This window comes from Musca autumnalis, unplaced genomic scaffold (assembly GCF_047663935.1).
Source record: "Musca autumnalis isolate F117 unplaced genomic scaffold, ASM4766393v1 scaffold_1, whole genome shotgun sequence".
Lineage (NCBI taxonomy): Eukaryota > Metazoa > Arthropoda > Insecta > Diptera > Muscidae > Musca > Musca autumnalis.
Genome location: NW_027411644.1, coordinates 120,761,986 through 120,783,796, shown reverse-complemented (window position 1 = coordinate 120,783,796; position 21,811 = coordinate 120,761,986). Strand labels below are relative to the sequence as shown.

Below are 21,811 nucleotides of genomic sequence, written 5' to 3'. Positions count from 1 at the left end.
GGTCTATAGAAGCACCCTTCTTTCAGAACGGGTCTATAGAAACACCCCTTCTTTAAGAAAGGGCCTATAGAAGCACCCCTTTTTTCAGAATAAAAAAAGGGATCTATAAAATAAGCACCCTTTCTTATATATAAGTGCAATTTGAAGGCTGTTAAAGGGGCTGGTGGGCACGATTTCTGTTCCAAGGAGTGAATGATGTTGGTCCAAACTTTGTAAATCTTTATATTTCTCTCAACCATAAATCAAGTTCAAAGATAGAACATATCACACAACTCCTTCTGCTAACTCCCTCACAAAAGATCAACATTTTCGCTTAAGTGCAGTTTAAGGGCTGGTAGAGGATTGCGTTGCTATTTTCATCGAAGGCGGTCCTCATGCTTTTTGACATAATGACCCAAAATCTCTAAATTTTCTAGTGGTGGTCAACATAAAAGGCTGATGGACACGATAACTGTGGGAAGAACGCACTGATTTTGGCCAAATGTAATATTTAGAGTTGGGCAATCCAGTTCCTGGAGCGAATCGATCTTTCTAGTTCCTTTGCCCAAATGCAACTAGTTCCTTAATATAGTTCCAAATAGTTCCTGGACCGTTGTAGTTCAAGAAATCTTTCTCTTCCGTCGTTTTTTTGTTCCCTTTGTTCCAAATGGTTCCGAGACCGATATAGTTCAATTAATCTTTTTCTTTCATTGTTCTTTTCGTTTCCATCGTTCCAAATAGTTCCGAGACCATATTAGCTCAACGAATATTTTTCTTCCACCGTTCTTTTTGTTTTCATCGTTTGGCGGATTAATTGACATAAAAATAAATAATTTGCAGCGATTGTGATTTACGTTTATTTAACAATGTGGCAGCATCTGAATAATGAACGAAACAGACGAGAAAGATCAAAGTGAGCGTGGAATTGAAGGAATGAGAATGAAAGGAACTATATGAATGCAAGAGCTGGATATAGTTCCAATAGTTCCTTGTCCAGAATAGTTCCTTGGAACTAGTTCGTTCCGGAACTACACAACTCTAGTAATATTTCTATGTCACTTAAATCGAATTCCAAGATGGATTATGTCAGTCAACCTCTTCTGGCATCTTCCTTACAAAAATTCAATATTTCACTTAAGTTTATTTTAAGAGATATTCGTGGTTGGTTTTGAACTTGTGATTTTGATTACAACAATATATATTTTGCGATATTGCTATTATGCTTCCTGATATAATGACCCATAAGCTCTAAAAACTCTACGGTGACCAACACTTCACTGCTTTAATCCAGTTACTTCTCAAATTGTCACCGAAATATTTAGGGCCACTCCTTTGTGGTCATTAACCACACCAAACAAACAAACCCTCTCTCTCTCTCCATTCTGCCTGGCTTATTATTAAAGTGTCATTCTATGTACGTAATTTCAATGATCAATCATAACAGCTAATTTCGAAGCAAATCACTATGATAAACAAAGGAGAAGATTCAAACACATTCCGCTTTCGAAAAACAACAGCAACAATTAAAAATGAAGTCATTTCGTAAGGTGGAAATATAAGTTGTGCATCACGATGATTTCAAAATACAGTGAAACGTGGCATAACACGAGAGTAATTGAGAAACCCCATTTAAATAGATATTCGGCACCATTGTATGACACCTGTCCACCAATGTTGGATTTCACTGTAGAAAATTATTCTATCTAGTCCTCTTAAAACACTGCCTTTCAATGTCTATGCCATAATCATTGATGATTTCATGTCATTGTCAACTGATATTTCTATGCATTTCCTTTGTTTTCTTCTTTCTTTTCATACGTTTTTCTATGGTTGTGGCTTTGTCTTGCAACAAAAAATCACATTACTCTGTTAATGACCAATGCTTACCTCCATTTTTGGGTGACTTTGGAGAAAGTGACAGTGTAACCAAAATCATGGCCGCATTATTTTCATTCATTTCCTCTTCATCGTATTGATCGCCGCCGCCACCATTGCATTCCGTTGCACACGAAGGTGGACGTTTGCGTGAACTGGAAAGAAAATAATGAAAGAAGACAGCAAATTAGCAACAATTAAAAAATACCAGTTTTGTTAGGGAAAAAAAGAAAAGAAAATTGCAAAACAAGCTGCCAAGAAATACAAATTGCATAAGACCAGCAGCTATGGTCTGTTATTTGCCACAGAAAATCGTTTTTGTTTCTTTGGTTTCATTTCAAATATATTTTTTGTAATTAAATGTTGACCTTGAAAACCCCACAGCAGACTTGTCAACACAGCAGCAACAACAACAACAGTGGTATTGTCGTCATAACAATATGTCAGTCAGAACTGGGGGAAAATGATCATTTAATTTCAGCTCAACTTAATTATTGTCAGCAATTGCCTTCACCTACTGCTTCCACCCCTTCCTCCCTCCTTCAACATGAATAGATATTGACACTTGATGAACGATAACATGGTCATGCTAAATATGTCACACAGCATACAGGAAACACATGTGTCAACAATGCTTAAGCAATCGGAAGAAAAACATTTGTCTTTAATATATTCTCGGAAAACTTGTTAAAAATTCGTTATTTTCTCTTTGCAAGTAATACAAAATTATACGGCAAACATTAACTATTTCACTAAATCGTTTAGAGAACGTTTTGCCAGACACGGTGTCTCTGGGGTCATTTCGGAATTAAGGCCTATATTACAAACGAGGTGGAGGAGGAGAAAAGAGACAAGCACATCAACTAAACAATGGGTCTCTGTGGCACGCAAACTTTTGGTATTTCAAAGGAAAAATACCGGCACAATGACAAGGAAAATCCGCTAAAACACACAACACACACATACACACATTCGCTGTAATGTGAAAAATTAACATTTGTCGATCATTTGCAACGTGTTGTTATTGTTTTTTTTTCAAGGGAAATTCCATAGTTTCAATGGAATTAAACAAATAATTTGTTGTAATTTAACAGATGTTTGCGTTTCGTAAGCTTTTTGAATGTTTCGCGTTTTCGTATCGACGAAATATTATTGTGGGTGTGTTTTGATTAATATAGTTGTTGTTTTTGTTCCTACTCACTGACCTTTCGCAAATGTGTGTGCCTGATTCATGTTCGTAAAATATAGCACAGAGCGAAAATAAAAAAAAACATAAGAGCAGCACAAGAAGAAAAAACTGACTACATAACCACAAATCTAAATTGAAATCTACTTGGAATTTCAACCAAGAATGCCGCTGTGATCATCATCAGAGTAATAATAAATAAGAAAAAAAAAAAACAATAACACACGTTTACAAATTTTAAGCGAAGGATTGTTAGCCGGAATTTTTCCAAATGAGTAGATAAATGCACGGTATACATAAATAGAACAAGAGACAGAGTTGCAGTGGAATTTACAATTATTTACAAATTTTATTAACCATTATGAACAAAATTGAAGTTACATCTTTAAAGCGTAGATTTAAAAAATATGTTTAGGGATCAGAAAAGCGTGGATTATTAAAAGAATATTTTTCAGAAACCCAAGACAAGCGTGGATTATTTAAAGAATATTTTTCAGAAACCCAAGACAAACGTGGATTACTTAAAGAATATTTTGTCAGGAACCCAAGACAAGCGTGGATTACTTAAAGAATATTTTGTCGGGAACCCAAAATGAGCGTAGATTATTTAAAGTATATTTTGTCAGGAACCCAAAATGAGCGTGGATTATTATGAGAATATTTTTCAGGAACCCAAGACAAGCGAGGATTATTATTATGAGAATATTTTTAAGGAACCCAAGACAAGCGTGGATTATTATTATGAGAATATTTTTAAGGAACCCAAGACAAGCGTGGATTATTATTATGAGAATATTTTTCAGGAACCCAAGATAAGCGTGGATTATTATTATGAGAATATTTTTCAGGAACCCAAGATAAGCGTGGATTATTATTATGAGAATATTTTTCAGGAACCCAAATGAGCATGGATTATTTAAAGAATATTTTGTCAGGAACCCAAAATGACCGTGGATTATTATAAGAATATTTTTCAGGAACCCAAAATGACCGTGGATTATTATAAGAACATTTTTAAAAAAATGTGTGGATAAATACACGGTATACATACATATATAGGTTAAATTACTTTTGTAGGGAGTATATTTGGTTACAACCCCCTTCATGGAACTAGAATGTAATTCAAGGGTAGTTAAACCTCTCAGCTTAACATTGTCTCATAAATGCTATAACAAATGTGTAGACAAAAACGTCTTATAAACATAGATCGGAGTTCAAAAAGGTCTATATCGGACAATGCCTTCGAGTATTTCAATCACACACCACTTCGGACCGGCCGAACGTAAGGCTTTCCTACGTGTTGTACATTTAGCCTGTGAGGGTATTTAATTGTCGACAAAGTCGACTTTTTGTTTTAATTTTAATTTATAATAATAATAATTTTATCCCTTTTTCGATGTATACCAGTGTTTTTTCGCAGTTTTTTCTGAAAGTTTGCCATCATTTCTCACTCTCATTATTCACACATCGTCATCACCATAAAATGTTTGCAAAGTTGCTTTGCTTTTGACAAACTGTTGCTAAGCAGGGTTTGGCATTTCAAAAAGACGAACGAACCAACGAACGAGCAAACCAACCAGCCAGCCATTTAGGCAACAAACAGTTAGGCCAGCAAAGCCGGCCGGCCTCAATTCAATAACTCTTTAAATGTGTTTTGTTTTGCTGTGTGTGTGTTTTTATTTGTGGGTCTCGGCATTTGCCTCACTGCTGTCTTGTTGTATATACCGATATTCTTCTTCGTTCTACTGCGATGACGTTACACTGACATTTTCTGACGTACTTTTAATGCTTTGTGTACTAGCTTTAGTAGTATATTTATATATCGCAGTATATGGGCATAACAGTTTGTGGTATTGTCAGCAAATTTTGGGGGATGGATGGGTTGGGTTTTCAATGCCATGCCACCAACACCATCATTCATTCATCCATACATCTTCCGTTGTATACTACACCCAGTAGCAGCGGCCTTATCCACATTTAAAACCAAGGTAGGTGTGTTGAGGGTGAGAGAGTACGTCATAATAAGAATTTATACATTCATTGCTACACTCAGTGCTATTGCTGTTAATTGTGACGATGATGATGATGATGAAACCTTTCAAATGTCCAAAGAAAAAAAATACAAAAATTAACAACAAAACCTTATGGAGAGTAGTGTTCATTTCATTAGAGCATTGTTTTCCTGTGACCATTTATTGTTGTTGTTATTTAGAAGCAAAACATGAAAATAAAAGAGTTACTGCCTGGCTGGCTGGATGGATGATTCATACAATTCCTTAGTTATTTATTTATTCAAAACAATTTTTGTTGCTGCTGTGCTTTTTGCAATTCATTTGAATGCTCCTCCATTCATGGGTTGTTACAGTGGAATTTCATGTTCATTTTGGGGAAAGATACAACCTTGCATGTTTTTTGTTCGAGTTTGGAAAATGTTTTACTTTGTTTGGTTTCGTTTGAATTGAGGGTTTCCCCATAAAAAATGTTAACTACAAGGCCTTGATACGTATACTTAACATGAGGTCCAATTAAATTTTGTTGTTAACCATACGCCAACAAGACCACTCAGTTGGTAAAGTTAGTCCATAACCTTGACATAACCTTCTTCGATACACATATACATTCTCTCTCTTACTTCCCCCCCAAAATACATCATCTACAACCTGCGCATTGCCTTTTTGGTCCTCATCGGTATTTGCCATTATTTGTGTCTTCCAGCAATTGTAGATAAGCCATAAATTTATTCCAGCTTTAACAACTCAAAATACAAAGAAGAAGAAGATGAAGTTTTTGTTGCTGCTTCTGCTGTTTTATTTTCGTTTTTGACAAAGTTCAACATCCCCTCCAGGCTTTATGTTCGTTCAGCAAGTATTTTATATTGACGCGTCGTTGTCTGATACTTGGCTAAAGAAAATAGAAAAAAAAACCGGCAACACCAATTCTATGCTCCCAATTTAGTTAATATTCATTATTGCTTTGCTAGTCGCTTTTCATAGTTACGGGCCCTTTGTGTTGTTTCCTTTAAGCGTTATCAACAACCAGACAAAAAGTAGCAAAAGAAGACGATTTCCACGATAATACCCCGAGTTCTATAAAATAATTCAAAATATAAAGAAATGCAGACAACGATTTAAAAAGTCAGTCAGTCGTCTAGTCAAAGAATATCCAATTGTCGCCATTCAATTGAAAGTATGGTACAATATTAAATAGCTGTTTGCCATCAATCGAGCGGTAAATAGTATTTTGCCAAAGAAGGGAAGAAACTTGAAAGAATATATAAAAGAGAGAGAGAGACAGAGGAGCTGGGGAAATTTTCTTTCATATTTAGAGATTTTATTAAACTCTATGAAAGCATGGATGTTATAGTATAGATTTAAAGAATATTTTTTCAGGAATCCGATACAGTCGTGGATTATTTAAAGAATATTTTTCAGCAGCCCAAACAAGCGTGGATTATTTAAAGAATATTTTTTCAGGAACAAGCGTGGATTTTTTAAAGAATATTTTTTTCAGGAACACCAGACAAGTATGGATTTTTTAAAGAATATTTTTTCAGCAACCCAAGTCAAGCGTGGATTATTTAAAGAATATTTTTTCAGCAGCCCAAGACAAGCGTGAATTATTTAAAGAATATTTTTTCAGGGACCCTAGACAAGCGTACTCGTAGATTATTTAAAGAATAGTTTTTTCAGCAACCCAAGACAAGCGTGGATTATTTAAAAAATATTTTTTTCAGGAACCCCAGATAAGCATGGATTTTTTAAAGAATATTTTTTCAGCAATCCAAGACAAACGTGGATTATTTAAAGAATATTTTTTCAGCAATCCAAGACAAGCGTGGATTATTTAAAGAATATTTTTTCAGCAATCCAAGACAAGCGTGGATTATTTAAAGAATACTTATTTAAAGAATATTTTTTCAGCAATCCAAGACAAGCGTGGATTATTTAAAGAATACTTATTTAAATAATATTTTTTCAGGAACTCCAGACAAGCATGGATTTTTTAAAGAATATTTTTTCAGCAATCCAAGACAAGTGTGGATTATTTAAAGAATACTTATATAAAGAATATTTTTTCTGGAACCCCAGACAAGCGTGGATTACACTGTGCAACATTTTTAAGGTGATCTTGTGCAAACAATTCAAACTGAGGATTTTTTGAAAGTACAGACCCAAACGACAAGAAACCCTAGTTGGGTTTTGTTGTGTCAGATCCAGCTCGGATTTTATGGCCCCATCTAAACATGGTTAAATATTGAGTTTTTAAAGAAATTCGGGGTTATATCTCTAAAACCAATGCGAATCTTCTTCTGACCTCTGAAGCAAATTTGTAGATAAGGACAAGGATACAATATTTGGAGAAATAATGAACTCGAAAAACTACATTTATTGCCTCAAATTTTAAAATATATGCAAAAATACCACCATTTTTATACATTTCGCACCGTATCTCCAAAACCGTTAATTTTTTCTGAATATTTTCTTTTGGAAAAATATTCCCTTGAATGTAATACACAACTCTTCAGAACATGTCATTGTTGTAAAATGCCTCTATCCCGTTGTTTTCAGTACATTTTTCAACGATGATTTAATAAACATGTCAATAATGTAGTGAAATCCGAAATGCGAGAATAAACTGTTGGTGTGAACTGTGTTTGAAATACGTGTTGTAAAAGATATGATGCAAAATACCGCTGAAACAACATCAAGTAAGCATTTTAGAGTTTCAGAATGTTCTAAAGAATTGTTGAGAACTTTATTTGGAAAATGTTTGCAAAAGATTACTTGGTTCAACTCCCAATAGTTTAGCCGATACTGACCAGAATTTCAGCAATTATGTAAAATTTTCTATATTATATAGATATTCAAGCCCTAGATGCAGTTTTTCTTATGTCGTTTCTTCAAAAGATAAGTTCTACTAGTTTAGGGCTACAATATTGCTAAAGACAGCAAGTCCAAATTCCTATTCGTTTCTGAGATAAAGGCCTGATAAATGCAAAAAAGTGTGGATTTAGCCCGGTTTAGATGAGGCCATAAAATCCGAACTGGATCTGACAGGACAAAACCCTACTAGGGTTTTTGTAGTCTTAATATGTACTTTCAAAAAATCCATACTAGAAGTTGTTTGCATTTTCGGTGTTGCACAGTGTTACTTAAAGAATATTTTTTCCGCAACCCAAGACAAGCGTGGATTATTTAAAGAATATTTTTTCAGGGACCCTAGACAAGCGTAGATTATTTAAAAAATAGTTTTTTCAGCAACCCAAGACAAGCGTGGATTATTAAAAGAATATTTTTTCAGGAACCCCAGACAAGCATGGATTTTTTAAAGAATATTTTTTTTCAGGAACCCGAGACAAGCGTAGATTATTTAAAGAATATTTTTTTCAGGAACCCGAGACAAGCGTAGATTATTTAAAGAATATTTTTTCAGGAACCGCAGACAAGCTTGGATTTTTTAAAGAATATTTTTTCAGAAACCCGAGACAAGCGTAGATTATTTAAAGAATATTTTTTTAAGGAACCCGAGACAGGCGTAGGTTATTTAAAGAATATTTTTTTCAGGAACCCGAGACAAGCGTACGTTATTTAAAGAATATTTTTTTCAGCAGCCCGAGACATGCGTTATTAGATGATTTATTTTAGTTTCCAAGGCTTTGGCCATAATGTCACAAAAATGTTGATAATTTAAGATTTTTTTCTGAAACACTGCTTGTCACATCTCTCAATCTCGCCAAAAGGAAAGAATTGCTAATGATTTTAAAAGAAAATATATTTTCTTTGAATTTCCATTTTTATATTCCAACTTCATTATTTGTTTTTATTTCTTTATAACTTTATTACAAAAATACAAGAAAAATCTCAACATTCTTGAATATCATAAACAAAATAGCAACAGCAACAACACACGCCACAAGTCGCAGAAGAGATATTATTGTTTTTGGCTAACAACACTGGAGGCTCTACATTTGAACAATGCCACCACCACTAGCAGCAGCAAAAACAAATGGACGAGCAGCAGATGGACGACGTTCATATAAAAGCAATGAAATAAATTTGCAATCTTTTCGTTTTTTTGTTGTTCTTTCGTTCCCGAATTGCACATAAAATTTTATGATTTTGCTACCCATTTTTAGCCATAACAAAAACTTGGCATATCATAGCTCTTTAGCAGGCAAACCGAAAAGGAGTTTCAAGCCATATAACTTAGCATACACCTGGACATAGTACATACATATGTGTGTGAGTGTACGTGTGTTGTGAAAATCTAACCTGGGGCAATGCTCGTAATTCTTGTTAGTCGGTTTCTCAACAAAACAACGACGGCGACTACGACCAACAAAGGAATCTCGCTCTCTTAAAAGTCATGAGGCGTTAGATGGCAATTGATTTTCTGGAAATGGGATTTTAATAAATTTGCAAAATGTTGTAAGAAACACACACACACATACACCACATAGAAGCTTAAATGTACCGCTCTCAAGTTTATGGCATCTCAGTGCTCTTAAAATAATGCTTCTTTTAATTAACAAACAAACTGAATAAAAAGTGAACAACCAACCACTTTTGGCCTTTTTTATTGAAAATCATAAAAAGTAAGTTTCTTGTTAGTGAAATCGTTAGAAGCACTAAACGGTAGTATATTAAGATTGAGATGATGGTTAGTCTACTAAAAGGTAGTTAAATGTTTTTATGGAAATCTTTCTTAAGGGAAATACGAATTTTGGATACCCTATTGTCATAAAGGAGCTCTCAATAAAGTAGTGCAAATGTCTCGTTTCGAAGAGGATATACGATGAAGAGAAGAGACATGAAACTAGGCCGATCTTTCAGAGACAACACAAGTTTAGATTTCTTGAAGAACACCTTTTCAGAGATTAGACAAGCGTGGATTATTTTACGAATATCTTTTTTGGAGAACAGACAAGCGTGGATGATTAAAAGAATATTTTGTTAGAGAACAGACTAGCTTGATTATTTATAAAAATATTTTTTCAGAGACAACTCGCATGGAATATTTTACGAAAGTTTTTCCAGAAGGCCAGACAAGCGTGCATTATTTTAGGGATATTTGTTCAGAGACCAGACAAGCGTGGATTATTTTAGGAATATTTCTTCAGAGACTAGCGTGGATTTTTTTAGGAATATTTCTTCAGAGGCCAGATGAGCCTGGATTATTTACAAATGAGTATTATTTTAGGATTATTTCTTCAGAGACCAGACTAGCGTGTATTATTTAAAAAATATTTTTTCAGAAACAAGACAAGCGACCATTATTTTAGGAATATTTCTTCAGAGACCAGAAAAGCGTGAATTATTTTAGGAATATTTTTTTTAAAGATCCGACATGCGTGGATTTTATTAAGAATAGTTTCTTCAGAGGCCAGACAAGCGTGGATTATATAAAGAATATTTTTCAGAGACCAAACTAGGGGCGATTATTTAAATTTTTTTTCAGATACAATTTTTTCAGAGACCAGACAAGCGTGGATTATTTAGGAATATTTTTTTCGGAGACCAGAAACGAATATTTTTTGAAAAACCAGACAAGCGTGGATTATTTTAAAAATATTTTTTTCAGACACGACTCGCGTTGGTATACATATATTTTTTCAAAGACCAGAAAAGCGTGGATTAGTTAAGGAATATTTTTTCAGAGTCCCGAAAAGCGTGGATTATTTTAGGAATATTTTTTTCAGAGACTACACAAGCGTAAATTATTTCTAGAATATTTTTTTAGAGGCCAGACGAGCGTGGATTATTTTAGAAATATTTTTTCAGAGACCAGAAAAGCGTGGATTATTTAAGGAATATTATTTCAGAGACCAGAAAAGCGTGGATTATTTTAGAAATATTTTTTCAGAGACCAGAAAAGCGTGGATTATTTAAGGAATATTATTTCAGAGACCAGAAAAGCGTGGAATATTTTTTCAGAGTCGCGAAAAGCGTGGAATATTTTAGGAATATTTTTTCAGAGACTACACAAGCGTAAATTATTTCTAGAATATTTTTTCAGAGGCCGGACGAGCGAGGATTATTTTAGGAATATTTTTTCAGAGACCAGAAAAGTGTGGATTATTTAGGAATATTTTCTTTTAGAGACCAGAAACGAATATTTTTTTGAAAGACCAGGAAAGCGTGGATTATTTAGGAATATTTTCTTTTAGAGACCAGAAACGAATATTTTTTTGAAAGACCAGACAAGCGTGTATTATTTTAAAAATAAAAAAAATTTAAAAGTAAGCACAAACAACGTCTTTTCACTGACCTTTAGCCGAAATATACATCAAATATAAATTTTAAAAATATTTTTTCTGAGACCACATAAGCGTGGATTATTTTAAAAATATTTTTTACTGAGACCACAAAAGCGCGAATTTTTTCTAGAATACTTTTTCATAGGCCACACAAGCTAGACTATTTTTTGAGGAAATTCTAAAAATGAAGGCAAATTGCAGTTCCTAGTAAAATCTTCACCAAGAAAAATACCATAATTGACGTATTTCATAAATGTGAGATACAAACACCGCCGAGAAAAAGGCATCTCAAAAATATGTCCCAAACAAAACATACTCTTCTCATTTCAGTAGAGCAATGAAATGTTGTTGAATTGGTAACGCGACCATTTTAAAGATACCATAAAATAACCGTTAGGCTGCTGTTTAGAAAACGTTTCTCTGGTTATTGTTTCAAACAGAGTGGCTGAGAGGCTGGCCAATGCAAGAGGCACTGTTTTCCTTTACAGCCAAGCCAAGTGCTATTGTTTGTCGTTTGTTGTTATTATGGACATAGCTGTTGTTGTTGCTGCTGTTGTTTAGTGGCGATCATGTTCAAGGGGTATTATACGAGTGTGACTAAACCATAAATATCATCAATCTAATGATTGCTTCCTGGAGAGGATTCTTGTTGAAACGAAACCAAACGATCTATACAATGATCCTCCTCATTCACATTGCCATCAACGCCGCGCCATCGTCGTCATCGTCATCATTGTGGTTGTCATCATCAAGAGCTTGGCCATCATCAGCATCTTTGTTTGGCTTGCGCATGTGCTGTTGCGTTTTGCTTGCAAATTTCTTTGTTGCTTTGGCTTTTGTTGTAAGTTGTGCTGCAAATTGACATGCGCACATTATCATCGTGCTGTTGTTGCCGCTGCTGTCATTATAATGTTGTTGTTGTTTTGTAAACCGCGTGATTGAAATGCGATATAAACAATTCGCGTTACGTTTGCTAGCAAAATCATTTTGTTTGCCATTTGCTTGGCGTTGTTGTTAGTGCTGTTGTTTTCTTCCTCTTTCCATTTTCATTCAGTTTCGTTTGCTAACTGCAAATGTTATTGGCTATCTATTTTCTAGTTGTATGGCCTGGGAATTGCAACGTGATTTCCTCAATTTGGTAAACAACAAACAGTAACAGCAGCAGCAATAACAACAACGGCAGATGCAATTGAAAGAATAAGAAGCAGAAGAAGAAAACTCAAACCGCCAACAATTCCCCAAGAAAAATCACCAAAGCCTATGCCTCCATTTAGCCAAGAGATGAGTGCAACATTTGAAGCGTTTGTTTTGTGGTCATCTGGGGACTACAGCCTTAGAGATCTTTGGGGAACTATCGGAAGGCCTAATCAAAGAAAGTTTTTTTTGTTTTCTTTAGAAAAACAGTTTGAGTTATGAGTAATGAGCTGAAGATCAGATGTAAATGTTCTGGCGGCCATCTTAATGCAGTGGTAAGGCCGCCGTGGTATTGGCCGCCTTGCATGTAGAAGATAGGTATGTCATTTAATCCCTGACCAAAACAGACGAACAATGCAATGCGTCTGTGTCAAACAGTGCTCCGAAATGCTTGCTCGAATTCTAGTAGAGAGAGAACAGGGGGTACTTTTGCGAGTAGAAAACAGAAATCGGTCGAGTATACTCAATTTTTCTGCACCACTCGAATAAGAGCCTTCAGTGGGAGTAAAATACACTCGATATCGAGCAGATTCTACTCTTGTTGAGTACTGAGGTTTTAGTTTGTATCATAGCGTTGTTTTATTTGTAAGTGTGGGTATTTTCTCAATCCACTGCTATGGTTATGACTTTTGACGGTTTTTCTCGAAAATGATTTCCTCTAGCGAAAATGAATGAACTATGGAATAAAGTTATAGATGATATAAAATGATATATATGTAATGATATGGCGATAAAATGGTGAGAAACAAAAGCTGATGTAATTTTGGTTATGTCGTGTGGCTTTAAACCTTATTTTGAGTTATATATGTATGTGCTTAAAGTGACTCCAAAAAAGTTTTAAAAATCTCATATATAAAAACTTGAAAAGCTTTTTGTGCGTGAGCTTTGTTCACCGAATCACCTTATAATTAAGTTTTTATCTAATCTTAGGTAAAAGCTCCTCAAAATTTGATACAGGGATTTGAGGTTGTAAAAAAAGTCATAAAAAATACACAGGAACACATAAATCGGCAAAAATATTTATTTTTCCACTCGATTTTACTCGTAGAGTAAACTCGTGGCTAAAAGCTTCAAAATACGTAAACCCGGAGGTACGTTTCTATTGTGGGTACATCAAAAATGAACCTGTACCGATCATTATCTGCGGGAATCTGTTAATCTTCAACGAAGACCAAATTTTAGATTTTTCGGTTGGATTAAATGTCAAAAACCTTCAAAAATTTCAAAAATTGATGTGTGGGGCCTTTATCAAAACGTGGGCCTATACCTACAATTCTCTGCAGAAATGCTTGTTTTCTACAGCGAAGACCACATACAAAATTTTAGCTATTACGATGGGATACTGAGGCTAAAACCCTTACATTTCGCAAAATATGAAAGTCCCGTTCTGTGGGGGGCTATTTCAAAACGTTGCCGTGCACCGAAAGTTTTCTGTTAAGAAGTAAATATCATATTTTAATGGGATAATGAGGCTAAAATCTTTGGTGAAATTTTCAAAACTATTCTCGAATAGGCTTTAAACTGCATTTAAGGGAACATTTTTAAATTTTCTGAGAAGGATAGACGGACGCAAAGGGCTAAATCGACTACAACGAATTTCGTACACATTTTATAAAAGTGTATATACCTGACTGATGATATAAAAGGTCTAAAAGAAGTTGAGATGATTAACAAGTACATCTTGTAGAAGATTAAAACGACAAGGCGGTCTTCTTGTCAGTGCTCCGATTAGCTCGAGAAAAGAAGAATCGGGATGTTATATTCTGGGGTAGTCGAGTGAATAGTTTCTGTTTTTGATTTCACAATATTAACATTGGGTAGTCGTGTGAAACTATGGGTGGCAGACCCATTCTGTCATCAACAACTTTCTTAGATATTTAGCAAAGCTCTCCCTATATTCTATGCCATATAAAGGAAAGACCCAAATTTATTGGCCCGACTCAAGGAGTTACTTGAGTAACCAAAATCCCTTTGACACAAGTATAAACAGAACATCAGAGTTGCATTGCCTAGAATCCAACTCAGATTGTCAGATTTAATGTGCTTCGAGGCAATTACACCTTAGCCTGTTTAACATTTAAGGCCAGCATACTTGTGCTTAACTAGCTAGGCCAGGCCAGCCTAATGTATTTGGCAAATGCACCAACAACTAGGCAACCTACATAATGTTCTTTGTCCGTCCACTTCATTTGTGCAACAAATGCATTGGATATGCGAAAACGGACGCGAGTGCGCTTTAACTATTTCAGCAACAGCGGCAGCAGCAGCAGCAGTTTGATTGTGTGTCAGCTTCCCCATTAAAAATAGATGTAAAGTTTATGATTCCATTGAAATCGGAGTACACGGCGTATACATATCTTTGTGCAAAGATCTCTTTCTTGTTATGTGTTTAATGTTGTGCAAAAGTGTTGAAAGCAAAAATTATGACCACAAAATCGGCATCGACAACGACGATGCAGGAGCTGAAACACCAGCAACAAGAACAGCAACAACAAGAGCAACAATCGGCAGCAGCAGTCAAGAAAATATAGATGAAAATATGTTTGAGATTGAAATGAGCTGAAGAGGCAGCCAACTAAGAGTCACATGACAACGATGATGAGGTTTAACAAAAAAAAAAAGCAACAACAACATTAACCAACGAAAAAAATAATAGTAATAATAGCTGTAACTGTTAGACGAGTTACTAGTTGCCATCATCCAGATACATGGTGCGCTGTGTTGGTCTCCTTTTAGCCAATTGCAAGCTCAAATGTTAGATTCATTTTTGTTTGCATGGACGGACGGATTGGCGAACGGACGTTTATATTGCAAGGAAGTTGTGGCTGGGGATATGTTTTTTCCTCCATTCGTTCGTTACCACACCAAGCCACACATTTTGGCATGACTATTGCAATTTTCGCATGCTGTGCTGAAATTAGCCACTTTTGGCATGAAAATCGATCAATGGCCAATAGATATTATGTCCAGCTAACTGCAACAACAACAACAAACAGCAGAAGCATATAGCAACAATCTTGGCAAACATTAACTTTGCATGGGGTGTTATGATATGGCAATAAGATTTTTTTCGTTTGCTTATTGCCACACAAATGTGTGAATTAATGTTGAATCTTGGCAATAGCAAGGGGCGAACAGACAGACAGAGACCGAGGCAATTGGCTGGAATGACATTTGATTGATTTCGGTTAACAAATGAAAGTCCAGTGAATTGAGTGCACATATTATGTGGATTGTCTGATTCTGACCCAATTGTATAGATGGCTGTCGTGACAATTTGTCATAAATTTCAAACTGGCAAACTTTTTTCCTACTTTCGGTTATTCGACTTCAATGATTCTTGGAATTTTTCCCCTATGATTGGATAATAATCTCTGAAGAGTGAAAAGTGGAAGAAAGAACAACAATATTAATAAAATCATCAACACCACAACAACTGAATGGTGATGCCAACAAAATTGCCACTCATTATTTGTTTTAGGCAAAAGTTTGTTAGCCGTGATGGAGAAGAAGAAGAAGAAGAAGGCTTATGTGCAAACATAAAATATGGCACAAAATATTTGACATAAGGAGAGAGAGTGAGTAATTTGAATAAACAAAAATTGTTAATTAAATTTTTCAATTAAAATTATATATTGATACAATTAAAAAAAATGTTTAATAGACAAATAAATGCAAACCTTTTTGGTTGCAAGGAGAGTTTTATTGATTCCCAGAACAACAATCACTGCCATTCGTTTTTGCGGAAGCTCATGAGATTTGATCATTACCGCCTATTATAACTGTCAATTGTCAATCATGGCATGATGATGAACATCATCATCATCATTATCGTCATTACTTCCTTTTTGAAATAATTTCATATCAGCCTTTGAGAGACACCCATATTGGCATGAGTCGGTCGATGATAGTGATGACGAAAACCAGCTATGTATGAACGACGACATGCGATTGTTCCACTGACACCAATAAAAATAACGCCAAACCATATTCAGAGTATATTATGGCACAGCACCCAAGTACCCGAGTTGTAGTAATTCGAACAAATCATGATTCATTTTCAAACTATGTAGACATTTATAATTTGAGGATGATGGAGCGAGAGAGAGAGAGAAGAAAACACAGCCAAATGGAATTTTATCATTCTACATGAAGTGAACTAAACAAATATCGATGTATGTCAGTGGTTCTTAGTTTACATATGGCCCACATCCTCGAATAAGTATATCAACACAAACACACACGCTATGTATATATTGAAAACAGATTGTCTGTCCGGCCGGCCGGTAGGCAGGGCCAAGCCAGCCAACAACAGCAAATGCCTGGCAAAAACTCATAAATACGATAATAACAACAGCATTAACAACGAACCAAAAAGAACAACAACAAAAACAAACAGCGCCAATTGTAAACAGATTCATTCACTCCAAAAATAAAACAAAGGTGTCGAATGGATAAATGAATGCGTATAGGGTTACTCCCCAAATATATGTATGTGTGTGCAGATGGGTACCCAGCAAACCAATCGTACCGATATCGTAACGAAATCGGAACAAATTTCGGACGTTACGTCCGATATCTGATCCGAAATCGTAACGATATCTTAACGAAAGTTGTATGAAGTGGTTGACATAATTTCGGAACGAAATGTCGGAGCGAAATCGGATCGATTTCGGTCAGAATTCGCAACGAAATCGGAAGAAAATCCTTGGGAAATTCGGAATTCGAATTTCTTCCTCCGAATTTTCGTACAGATTTCTGAACGATTTCGGAATAATGTCGTATGAAAATCTGAGGTACCTTCCGAACTTTCGTAAAGGTTTCTGAACAATTTTGGAATAATTTCGTATGATTATCGAAGGAAAAAAATTTTCTCTGATGCCTCTTTTTTATTGATAATTTTTTTTATTGGAAGATTATAATTTCAAAGATGTCTAATGATTTTCACTGTTGTTATCATTTTGTAGTTATAGTAGAACAATGTAAACTTTGTGTACGAATATGTTGAGTCTTTCAGCACTAGCTTGAATTATTATATGTTGCATTTATATTTAAAATATTTAAAAAATGTATATGCGAATTTTATAACCAACCATTTTGTTTTTCGACAACAAACTAAAATGTTACCTGTTAGATATATACAAAAGGTAGTTGTTGTGCGAAGGGAAAATTGTTTCCGACATATCGTTCCGAATTCGTAACGAAATCGGAAGAAAAACATTAGCAAATTCGAAGGGAAATTTACTTCCGACATTTTCTCCGAAATCGGAACGAAATCTGAACAAATTCCCCTACGAAAAATCGTATAGAAATCGATACGAAATCTGAACGATTTTGCTTCCGAAATTGTTTCGATATGTCGGACATCCGACATTTGGTTTGCTGGGTATGTATAAATGTGGTGGTGGCTGACCCAATTTTGTAAACGCTTATTTTGGTCCAAAATAAAAATTATAAATACCAAAAATCATAATAACAAAAAAAAAAAAAAAAAATACTTTGCAAAAATACGGAATTAAATGAAATTTCACACTTGTTGAAATTGTTTTTCCTTATAATATTATAAGAACTCAAGATCTCTTTGATCTATAAAGCAGAGCTCCGAAATAATTGCTCGAGGATACGAGGAGTTCGTAAAACTCGCTCGATTTTAAGCGTACTCCTGAGAGTAGAAAAGAAACGAAATCGAGGATATTCTAAGCGCATAGGCTTTTTGCTCGTTTTCGAGTGCGAGAAAAATACGCTTGAAATCGAGCAGATTCTACTCTTGCTCAGTACACTTTTAGTTTTTGTTATACCGTTGGTTTTTTTTAACAAAAAACAAATATGTTCAAGATCACTGGTGCCGGTCTGTACCAACGAAGCTACTACAACCACACGAACACACAAATTGGCAAAAAAATATTTTCCACTCGATTTCACTCTTACTCTATTTCGAAAATTTTGATTTCCACTCTTATTTTTCAACAAGGAATACTGGCGACTACTGGCACATAATATTGTAGAAGAAATTTCTTGTAAAACTCTTCGAATACTCCCACTTGCAAGTCATTTCGAACAAATCGGAGCTCTAATAAGAAGAGCGGCTTGTCTTCTATAGATGAAGACCTTTTAGTCTTCTACAAAAAGTTTTTGTTGATCACATCAACTTCTTATAGACCTTTTATACCCTCAGTCCGTAGTTTAACGAGGGGTATATAGGATAGGAAAAATGTGTGCGAAATTCGTTGGAGTCGATTTAGCCCTGTCCGTTCGTCTATCCATCTGGCTAGTTAGTTCGCACAATAACTCTAAAACGGATCAGTCAATTTGGTCAAACATTTAAACCTAGTAATATTATATGCAAACTTAGAACAAGTTACAAGATGAGCCATGCGATTGGTCCACTCCTTCCGGTACCTCCACCGCAAAAGTTCCACATAAGTTATGATGCGCACCATGATAACTCTAGAAGAGAGTAACCGATGTAGTCTAAACTTTGCATCTCGTAATATTTTATTGAATATAGAATATACGGACCATATCGGTCCACGCCTTCTGGTACCTCTCACATAAAATTTAGTAGAAGTGCAGTTTAAGCATATGCTCCCATACTTTTTGAGATAATGTTACAGAAGTTTTAAAAAGACTACCGACACCACCTAAGATGACTGATGGACACGAGAACTTACGAATTGAGCATCCAACTTGACCGAAACTTTGCCCATCGTAAAATCTCTTTAAAACGTACATCAGTTTTCAAGAATGTCTATATCGGAAAACACCTTCGGGTACCTTCCTCAGAGAAGTTCAAAATTTTCGCTTAAATGCAGTTTAAAGCCTGGTTGAGAATAGTTTTGAAATGTTCACCAAAGGTTTTAGCCTCATTATCCCATTGAAATTTCGTATTTAGTCTTCGTTGGGGCTGTACAACTTTTTAACAGAAATTTGTCGGTGCAGGTCAACTATGTCACCACAGAACGGATCTTCCAGATTTTGGAAAATTTTAAGGTTTCAGCCATTTTATCGAACCGAAAAAAATTAAATTTGGTTTTTTGTTTACAGGAAGAAGAAGAGTTACAAATGCTTGCTAGAAGAAATTTGTCCAGCAAGAATTTGCAAACTCTCAGAGAAAGAACTGTCAAAATGTCTCTCTCGAAAGACGACTTTCAGCAACAATTGGTGCAAATTGTTACAAACTTTAGGGTAACCAGACAGACCTATTAACTCGCCGTTGGAGGTATGAAACATATAGCCCCCATAGAAGAGTACCTCTCAATTTTTGGAAAATTTTAAGATTTTAGCCACATTATTAATACGAAATTAATGTAATTTGGTATTCAGTCTTTGTTTGAAGTATAAAATTAAATTCGATAAAAAATTGGCGTAACAGGTCCATGTTTTGATGTAGTCCCATAGAATGGTAACGTCCGAATTTTGGTATTTTTAATGGTTTAGTCATATTATGCAACCGAAGATCTGTTTCAATTCAATATTATGGTGGATGATATAAAAAGTTCGGGCCAGTTCGCCGATCGTCATATATTTTTGCAGAATTCGTTTTCTAGGCACAACAATGAACTGCTAAAGTTTTGTCATCGATTGGACCATAATTACGGTCCTTAGAGTATTTTCGTGGAAATGCACTTTGGCCCCACATAAATTACTATGGAAATGTTAACGCTATCCGATCGCCAAATGGAAATAAAGAAATTGCTTTGTGGGTCACTCTAGTGTACTCCTTTAGGTGACGTATCCCTTTTTTCATTGTGATCTCATTGTTCCAATATTTTCTATTTGTCAACGTGACTTTAAATAGTTAATCAAGATAATTTTTCTATCCCGATGTAAGGCGATCTTTGGAAAGATATCTCCTTTTGTGAAGTTTTCTGTTCCATTGCTGACCTACGCACTCACAATTATTTTGTTTTAACTTATGATAACCATAAATCAATAACAAATAAGCTATCCGAAGGCTCCAAACATTAAAATAGCTTTAGTATATGACAATACACTTAAAAGGGCTAACTAAAATAAAGTGCCTATAAAAAATTTAACAACAAAAAAAGTACATATGTATATATATTTAACCCCTCTTTTTGTTGTTATTGTTTATTTCTGTTTAATTGCTGCGTCATTTCAAAACAAAACATAAAATATTAAGTACGTCATTTATTTTCCGGTAGGCTGCTGTTTTGGTAGGCCAATTTTAAATTTGTTGTTATCAGTCCATGCTTGTTTGTGGCTGGCTGACTAGGTGTTGTTCTCTGGTTTTGTACTTTTTTCAACATTTTGTTTTGATACGTGTTTTTGCCATTTGGTTGTTTGTATTGTTTTTTTCTTCTTTTGTTGGCCTGGTTCTTCTCTTTGTTTATAAACAGATATTAATAAATATTTAACAAAAACAAAAACATAACAATACAAATACACCCTCAGACACCATTTTTTACTGTTATCAGGCCATTGTCACACATTGGCCGGCTTGTTAATGAGGAATGCCTGGCTGACGCTTTGACTTTTTAAAAACAAAAAAGTTTGTGTGTGTGGGCGGCGATCGGCCGTTCGGGAGAGGCGGGATGATCTTTGCCTTATGTTGTTTATTGATGTTGTTATCACTTGGGAAGCTTATGTAGATGTAGGCATTTTTTGGAAAGGGGTTTCTTATGTTTGGCTGTTGTTTGGTTTTGTGTGACAGATATATTTTTAAAATAAATAAATAATACTATAAAGTGACCACAACAAGGCAATTGGAGCATTCACGTGATCATTCAACACTAGTTTTTCAAAACAACATTATAATAATATTGTAAAAATAAAAAAAAAACATAACATTATATTTACTATATATACATGTCTTGATTTCGTAACTTTTTCTTATTTTTACTTGTTAGCTACACTATTTGCGCTTTATTTTAGTTTGAATTGTTATTTAATCAAGGACGACTAGATAAGATTTTTTTTTTCAGATAGCTTTTAATGTTATTGAGAAAAAAGGCGCTACTGCAGATACTATATGTTTGTATGTAGACAAAATTCTTGAGAATAAGTGTTGTTTTTTTGCATGTTCAAACAAATTTAATGAGAATTCTAGGGAAATGAAAACCAATCAAATAATATTGCCGTAATGGAATCACATTGGAAACAAATTGATTATACGAACAACTGGCAGAAAAATCTGAAATTTTTACCACAGATAGATCTTCTCGTCCTAATTACAAAAATATAAAGTTCTTCGGGGGAAGTCCATACTTCCCCAGATATGGGCCTTTGAAGTTCCGGAAATTCCCTTGTTTATAACTTCGCTGATAATGACAATATGGGTACCACTGTAAAGCTTACGG

At 34.8% G+C, this 21,811-nt stretch overlaps 1 protein-coding gene across 2 annotated transcripts in view; it reads right to left on the bottom strand.

Annotated features, from left to right (window-relative positions):
- Glut4EF (Glucose transporter 4 enhancer factor) overlaps positions 1–21,811 on the bottom strand; it is a 564,138-nt gene that overhangs the window by 132,267 nt on the left and 410,060 nt on the right. For both annotated transcript variants that reach the window (XM_073991367.1, XM_073991375.1), the window contains exon 3: positions 1,867–2,009. In XM_073991367.1, the coding sequence (XP_073847468.1) occupies positions 1,867–2,009 (143 nt within the window). The remainder of the gene's footprint in view (positions 1–1,866; positions 2,010–21,811) is intronic.